This window comes from Neolamprologus brichardi, chromosome 20, assembly GCF_056152115.1.
Source record: "Neolamprologus brichardi isolate AB-2024 chromosome 20, ASM5615211v1, whole genome shotgun sequence".
NCBI lineage: Eukaryota > Metazoa > Chordata > Actinopteri > Cichliformes > Cichlidae > Neolamprologus > Neolamprologus brichardi.
This window is the reverse complement of record NC_142123.1, coordinates 6,140,381-6,149,208: the sequence shown is the minus strand read 5'-3', so window position 1 is coordinate 6,149,208 and position 8,828 is coordinate 6,140,381. Positions and strand designations below refer to the sequence as shown.

The window sequence follows — 8,828 nt, the reverse complement described above, 5'->3', positions numbered from 1 at the left end:
GTTCAATGCTGTCACACCTAGATAAGTGATTTAAGAAAGTGCCAAGTGTGCAGGTTTTATGCTTTTCAAATGAAGACAAATCTTTAATCATATCCATGGTGGCAAACACAATTTAGCACACAGAAGTACATGTGACTATAAACACTGAAATTTAGTTCACACTGCTGCCATTGGAGAATAATTAAACATAATGTCAAAACACAAGTAGTTTTCACTGTGCCTCTACTCTTGGACTTTTTGCATTGTATGATGTATATAGCATTAGATTTATGCATACACTGCTCATGTAGCTGAGATGAAACATTCACTGTGGTATTATGCATACACAGTAATGTATTGTGGTTCCATATTGCCAAAGTAGGACTTCTCCCACTCACTCATGAGGTCAAAGTGCAGTGGGCGGTCACAGAAGGTGCAGGAAGCGGTCGCCGGGCCATTGAGCAGAAGACCTGCTTCCTTCCAAACATCCACCAGTTTCCCTGTGAATGATAAAAGTGTTTGTAAGAATAAACAGTTAAATGTTGATATTTATTTTCTTTTAAAATGTTTAAAAGTTCTGGTCTGATTATTCTAGCACGTGCCATTTTTTTAAGCTCCCCACAGAGCACGGTCATTTAGGGGAGCAGGTCAATGTCAGGAGAGCCACAATGTCTTGTGGGAAAGCGTTTGCACTGACCATTACCAATTACAGCAAGTGGCCTCACACTCACCCACAAAGTACTCCATCATTTTGGGGTTGTGATGAGGAGATGGAGCCAGTCTCAGCAGCTCCTCACCACGAGGCACTGTGGGGTAGTTGATGGCCTGTACGTAGATGTTGTGCCTCTCCAGAAGGATGTCACACACCTTGGTGTTCAGCTCAGCGTTGCCCACCTGGAAAATAAATCATAAAAGATGGCACATGTCATTTAGGAGAAACGTTTATTCTGCACAGTTAGGTAGTGCATACATGGATGAATTATTTTACTCAGCCTGTGGAGTCTAGATTAGATCTCTGGGATAATTATGGGCTGCTTAATTGGTTCTACTCAAAATTTCAATCTGTTAAAAATAATAAAAAATTCTAAACTAATTAAATAAACTGGTATGCTGTTGTTCAAGCCTATTATAAAAATTTAAGACTCAGTTTACTTAATTGTTTACTTATTTGTGCAATTTAATCACGGTTAAAGACTATAACTAAGTCTGTGTTACCCTCCCATTTTCATCTGACCAACGTTGTACTTTCTAGGTTTATAAAATGAATAAGTATTATAATATATAATAAGGGAAATCAGGTTTAACTAACAAGTGATAGTGAAATAGCGGTGGCTGTAATCCAGTGTCCATTTAGCTCTACTAAATCTTTTTACCCGAATGGGGATGATGTGGCTGGGGCAGTTGACCACCGGTAGGCCTTTATCCATGAGCAGCTGCCTCATGTGTTTGACATTCCTCTGGTGGGCTCTGCGGAGCGCCTGCCCCTCTTCACTCTTCAAGACCCGCACAGACTCCAGCGCTCCCACCAGGACCATCGGGGGAAGGGCCGTGGTGAAGATGAAGCCGGCTGCGTAGGAGCGCACTGTGTCCACCAGGGCGGCGCTGCTGGCGATGTAGCCTCCCACACAGCCAAAGGCTTTACCTGAAATAGTAACAAATGACAGATTCTATGTAAAGTGGTGGGGAGAGCATTTATTAAGTGTAAATAAAAATGATATACTTTTTTTTCTTACATTGCCATTTTGTATAACTTTATTATTTCTACATTAATACATTTCACAGGTGTAAATTTATTACAGGGATTTTAATTTTAAGTTATTTACATTTTTATTGTAAAAATATGATTATTGTGACATCAATATATAAACACTGAAAAAAGCAGAATACATAAAAAATTTACACAAAATGTATCAAGTCTGAATCAAATGAATTTTAATATTTCTAATACACCAGCTAAAACACTCCCATGTCAATTTGTATCAGTTTCTTAGTTAAGTTTCATCATTATTTTTTTCATTTACTGTCATGTGAACTGTTGTAACCAGACTTTGAAAAAGTCGGATGTTGTAATCCGGGATTAATTCACAAGGATTTCTACCAAAAGCCTTGCATCAAGTTTCAACCACGCAGCCTGCCTGTGGACAGTTTTATCAGAACAGCCAGAGAGGGAGTAGAACTGACGCTCAGCTGATAAAACCTCTGCTTCCTGTAATGAGAGCTCACTTCTCTCCTGACCTTATTTAACCAACAGGGGAGCAGTATCATGCCTGTTAAAAGTTATTGCTCCTTTGTTGGCAATGCGACAGTGACAGTTACTGCAGCAGAGGCTGTAAATGGGAGTTGGGCCAGTAGCAGAGCTTGTGAGAGTTTGAAGCTGTTTACCTTGTCCCGCTTATGCTCAAGATTAAAGGACAAAACTGCTGGTTGTGAGAGAAGTGGATAACTCACCTAAGGTTCCAGAAACAATGTCAATCTTGTGCATAATGTTGTCTCTCTCGCCCACTCCAGCTCCGTGGGCTCCGTACAGGCCCACGGCATGAACCTCATCAACAAATGTCAGCGCTCCGTAACGATGGGCTACATTGCACAGCTCTTCCAGAGGACATATGGCACCTGAAAAATTAGAACGGTGTTTAGGTGAACAACAGGGTATAAGAGTAGCAAGTATTTAAGATCTAAAACAGGTGACATACTGAAGGAAAAAGCGCAACTTTTCCAATAGCTAATCCATGATCTGGTGTTTTCATGATGGAGGTGGAGAACATGTCAGCCCAAAAGATGCTAAATTTGGTTGAAAACTGGTGAATCTCAAGGCCATGGTTTATGACTTATGTAATCTTCGGAGTCATAAAACCATTCAGTGACTAGTGCACTGTAGATGGGGGAGTTTTCATTGATAAAGAGGTCACTCCCTTTTGGAGAAAAATGTTTAAGCAAAGAATAATTAATCACTTACAGCAACTTTACGAAAAAGAGACACCAGATCCCTCAACTGTAGAGGGTGGGTGGGTGGGATGGGTGTTTTTCCTTTAATTTGTCAACCACCGCATCCAAAATGTGTGATTAAGAAGTATGTGGTGAGTTATTCTCACAGATTTTGGAAACAAATATTTAAAACATAAAAGAACACATAAAAGAATAAAAAAAAAACATGATTAATATCAGTTTTTGCTTTTAAAAGTATGATCAGCTCGTGCTTTATGGAGCTGTCACTGGTGTAATATGCTGAAAAACTGAGCTGAGAACAATACAATACTCCTCCTCTGGTTTACTCTTTATCAAATATAATTTTAAACTTATACTGGTGATAATTGTTGAACTTTTTTAAAGGAGGTGTACCCAGCATCTGCTTAGAAGGGAACTCCTTCAAGGTATTATAATTCCAGCTGATGTGCTTTTTCAAACGTTTGACTTTGTGGTTCTCACCGTCCATTGAGTGCACAGTCTCAAACGCCACTATTTTTGGTGTCGTAGGGTCTGAGCGTTGGAGCAGTTCCTCCAGGTGTCGACTGTCATTGTGGCGGAAGATGAAACGCTTGGCTCCGCTGTTCCTGATGCCCTGAATCATGGATGCGTGGTTCCCAGCATCGGAGTAGATCTCGCACCCTGTACAAAACAGTGAATAGATCATTAAACAAATAAAAAACAACTGCTAACTGCTAAATAACTAATAAATAGTTAACATTGATTTTAATGTTCAGGTAATTATTTACCTGGCAGCATCTTAGCCAGAGTGAAGAGGGTGGAGTCATTTGCCACAAAGCAGGAGGAGAAGACCAACGCTGCATCTTTCTGGTGTAGCTCGGCAAGCTCCTTCTCCAGAGACACATGGAAGTTGCTGGTGCCTGAAATGTTCCTCGTCCCACCGGCTCCTGCACCATGCTTGTCCAGAGCGTCTCTGTGGACATCCACAACAAAAAGGCACAACATCAAGCCCAGATACAAAACAATGACACCAGCTCCCTGTTTCGACTTGCGAGACAGACACACTCTGTTTTTAAGAGTAGGGTTGAAATGTTCCTTTTTGATAAAGTTATAGTCCGGGGTGGATCAGGTGACCCTGAGTGTTTCTTCTTCACTCAACTCTTTCCACTCTCCCGGTGTTTACACACCACTTTGCATTCAGTCATTAGTTATTATTAATCTCTGTCTCTCTTCTACAGCCTGTCTTCTGCCCCTCACCATTAACCAGTCATTGCAAATGGAAATCTCGGAGTCTGATTCTGCTGGCAGTTTTTTCCTGTTAAAAGGGAGTTTTTCTTTCCCACTGTTGCCAAATGCTTGCTCAAAGGGAGCCTTCTGATTGTTGGGGTTTTCTCTCTATAACCATACCTTAAAATAGATAAATAAAACTGCATTAAACTGAAGTGAATCGCATATCTTCTACACTATGCCCAGTATGCTTATGTTTTTCCGTCAAATTCTCGAGTCCTTTGAGTTTATTTGGTTTCCCTTCTTGCAAGAATGATGCAATTTAAACATAAGATTACCCAAGCCAGTCTGCTGCTTTGTATCGGCATAAGGATAATTAATTACTCAAATCCAAACAGTATCTGCAGATATGTGGTCCAAAACCAAGTAGTGCATAGATTAAAATTTTGAGCCGGTCATATTTGTACAAATTTTCAAACCTGTCAGCAAATTTTGCTCAGACCCATGACTTGACTACCAAATACAGGCCTGACTGCTTGAGTACAACATTCACATTTTGACTTCCTCATTGCACCTTTAACATTTATAATTAGTATCATATATTTTATAAACACAGTGTCTACATGGTTTGTCATTTTCATATCATGAAAACACCCAAAATAATTAGACATGCCTTTGCAAGCTTACAAAGACATGATATTTGCTGGGTCCTGTTACCTGATGGCGCTGAGGACCCGTGGGTGCCGACTCATTCCTAGATAGTCGTTGCTGCACCAGACGGACACCTGGGAGCCTTCCCGCCCAGAAATGGAGTAATCCTCAGCAAACGGGAAGACCTCAGCACTCCTGTTCACTGTCTTGAAGACTCTGTATGAGTGGTCCTTCTTTTTCACAGCAATCTTCTCCATGAAGAACTGATCATAGTCATAGCTGGGGCCAGCTGTGGGAAGAATAGTTTTGACTGGGCTTCAGTTACTCTACAGCATCCAATAGACAGCTTTTTATTGCTGAATATTTACCACAGAATATTACAATGAAATGACTGGAGGGGTAAAGCCCTTTTATTTGTATAACATACCCATGTTGTCTTTGAGGAGGTGGGTAACAGTGTTGGGTTGAGCTGAAGTAGGGCACGCAGAATCCTTTACACCTTTCAGAGAAGCCATCAAATCTGTCAGAGAGGAGTGTGATTGTGTCAAATTTATAAATACTTTGTCCCCTATTTTTGTAATTCGTCAGATTTTCTTCTATTAAAGCTCAAATTCTGCTACTCTGATGGCAGCTTCGCTGCAGGTACGTAATTCCTACCACTTTCTTGGACATCCTCCTGTACTTCAGGGCTGGCTCGGACCATACCAATCTGGGAGCTGACAAAAGGGCATCCCTTTGATACGGACACAGCTACCTGAGTAGCAGTTTGAGCAAAGAGCCTCCTTTGTTCAGCTGTGGGAAGCTTTTGATCCTGGGGTTTGTGGGCCGAGATGTTCAGCTTGGCTTCCAGAGAGCCCGGGCCGCTCACGGTGATCTGACGAGCGATGAGGGGGCAGTGATTCGCAAGAGACAGCAAGGCGGCTCCGGTTCTCCTTAAAGCCGGCTTTGGAGCCAACTTGAGGAAGGGGCAGTGATGGAGGAAGGCAGCCATGATACTGAAGCTGTTCTTACTCTGGGTTAAGACAGAAGATTTTGCCTTACGTGGGTGAAGATTATAAATTACATAGCATAGCGTCTCTGTGATACAACCCAGATTTATTTATTTAATTACTTTAGGGAAAAATAGCCTGTTTTAGTCAAATACACTATATGGTAATTCCCTAACTCCCTTCACAAATGATCTAAAGCTCATGCCTTAGCTTAACATGCAAAAATGCAAAAAATGCAAAAATGCAAAATGATGTTAACTGGTAATGGCAACTTGACTGGTAATGGCTCAGCTTAGAAAGCAGTAGGTGCCTCCTCCTGGGTGCGGCATGGAGCAGCCGCTTATCTTAACTCTGCAGGCACGTAAGAGCTACCCTTACTTGCATCATCAGCTGAGTCTGATTACCATGGAAGCTTTCAAATAATTCGATAAAACAGACGTTTCTTTTTGGTTAATGGCCATTATTTCCTGAGTCTGAAAAGTTTTTCAGACTCAGGAAAAATACTCGGTATAGCACAAAAATACTCGCTATAGCACACAAATATACTGATGTATATTGTAATTTGCTGATGAGCACCTGTATGTGTAGTTTAGTTGGCTACCAGAACAGGTTCTATGATTACCCACATTATTTTTGTAGTCAGCAGAAATAGTGTGGGAAGCAGTTGTTGTGAAGTCTGGGTTTTCTCTTTAAGTCTGATGTTATCTTTAACTGCTACTTCCACTTAAACCACAAAAGTAGGTCAGATTATCTTTTCACCTTATGATTGTTTGGTTAATTACTTTAAATACATTTAAATACTGACGCACAAAGCAACAAGAAGAAGAAGGCAGCTAACCAACAATACATCCTCATTTATTTATTAATGATGGAGTATCCACACCAGATGTTTTTATCTCAGTTAAGAATATTTAAATCAAACATCTACAATTACAACAAAAATAAAATAAAAACAATGACTATAATTGATTAGAGCAGGGTTAATAATGAAGAAAACTGACCTGTTGACCTGCACTGAGGACGAACTTCCAAACAGCAAATAGGCAGAAGGTCAGTAAGTGTCAACAGTTATTGGTCAGATGTTGAGGAGCATTATGCAATCAGCTCAGTTCCCACCCATCAGAGGTGTCGTGTGGATCTCAGCTTTGGGGGGCCACAAAAGGGTGTTGTTTGTGTTTGTGGGAGGTGCAAAGACGCTGATAGGGTTCCTATCGGCACACGCTGTGTTGTGGCACGCACTGCCACTTAAAATAATGGTGAGAACAAGTTTGTGGTAACAATCTCAATATCTTCATGTTCCACAGCTTGTGAATATGAGATCTATTACACCACAACAAAGAATGCATGAATGCAGATGATGAGCCTAAATTATCAGAAGACATGATGTCATGTTCAAGTCACACTGCAATTTTCTATCAATATAGAGCACAATGCCATCTCCTATAATAAACCACACTATCAGGTTCTTTTGGCTCTTTGTGTTTTACTTTAACAGAGAAATGAGGACATTGTATGATTAACGTTTCTTTATGAATGTTCATAACACATACAGTTTTATATGTTTGTTTTTTTAAAGTTGTCTCCGTGACACTGTAATGTATTCACACAGAAACAGTTTATACAGTACAGCACAGTACAGAACAGATGAAGGTTAGAGAAAATAAATCTTCACAAATTATTTGCTCTACTTGCAAATGTATTGAATTTTCCTTTAAATACTTGTATTTTTGGGTGTTTATACTCTGGGGGCTAGTGTTATTATCTCCATCGTGACTATAAAGAGACTTTACAGAACACAAATAAAAACAATGGTTTGGCTATAGGAAAGGTTTTGGTGTATTTAAGGCTTTGGAAATATTATAATTTTGGCTGATTGCATTAAAAGTGTTAAGGGCTACCTAGAGCATAAACAGCACAAATAATTGTGGCATTTCTTACTTTACAACGGCACTGCACTGCCACTTAAAAGGTTTATCTAAGAACATAATTGGAGCATTCAATTCATACTGACTATAGTCGTAAACTGTTGAATGAGATGACCCAAATGGAGACTCTGTAGACAGACTGTAAACACAGACGGTAATAAACCTGAAATGGGGACAAAGTGATGAAAGGAACTAATAAGCTCTAATACTAACAGCAAATTCAACTAAGAAACAAAGGTTCAAAATAATAAGGAAATATAAGATGAAAAAGTAAAGACTAAACAAACTAAGAACCACATAGAGAATATTTCATAATAAACAACAATAGAGTCCATTAACTGCTGACAGCTTCTTGTAGCGATCCAAAGTCTCAGTAAACACCTCCATCAATGCCTCATCAGGCAAGTTGTCATTAGAACACATGTTTAAACTAAACTAACAAATACTAACTAAGCAGATTTCCTCTGTAATTTCATATGAATTTAGTTTGTTTTCCAAATTTTACCGTTTTAGTTAGATTTTATTTTTTCAAAAGTCTACCTCCTATTTTTATTTTAGTTAACTAACTTTTTTTCAGATTTAGTTTTAAGTTTAGTTTTAGTTAAGATGGTCCCAACCATCTCAACCTTGCCTCTCGAACTTTCTCTCCAAACCGCTCAACCTGAGCTGTCCCAGCTTACTCATCTCTATTCCTCTCCATCCACACTGAAAAAAAGGCCATGTTGGATTTACTTGATTCAATAGTGGACATTTGTTGCACACAAATGTTTTGCTTTGGCAGAAACTTAAACAACTGAGTTAAATCAACACAACTTTTTCATATTCAATAAACCTGTGCATTTTGTGTTTCTAAAACGCGATTGAAACATGTTCAGATGAAGTAAGTTGAGCTCTTTGAATATTTTAATCCTTCACAATTTTGTCATTTCATTTCAACACTATTCAATAACTTTTACCCCAATACTACTTGGTCACTTAAATACTACATGTTGTCTTCATATTACATAATGTTCAACAAAGTCTAGATCCTGGTTACCATAAAAATTGAATGGATTTACAATGACTACCATCCTCTGGGTTGCAGGAGAGCTGGGAAATAACCCTGAAGTGATAGGTTACGAGGCAGGGTACA

General features: G+C 39.4%; 1 protein-coding gene across 1 annotated transcript; it reads right to left on the bottom strand.

The window, feature by feature from the left end:
• Positions 1-54: 54 nt before the first annotated feature.
• alas2 (5'-aminolevulinate synthase 2) lies at positions 55-6,897 on the bottom strand. Its single transcript, XM_006785494.3, has 10 exons — positions 6,773-6,897; positions 5,440-5,794; positions 5,210-5,302; positions 4,849-5,071; positions 3,693-3,877; positions 3,406-3,585; positions 2,428-2,592; positions 1,353-1,621; positions 711-873; positions 55-479 (listed from the first exon to the last, which is right to left on the bottom strand). Exons 2-10 carry the CDS (start codon positions 5,771-5,773, stop codon positions 316-318), a joined length of 1,776 nt encoding a protein of 591 aa, XP_006785557.2. The 5' UTR covers positions 5,774-5,794; positions 6,773-6,897; the 3' UTR covers positions 55-315.
• Positions 6,898-8,828: the final 1,931 nt, after the last annotated feature.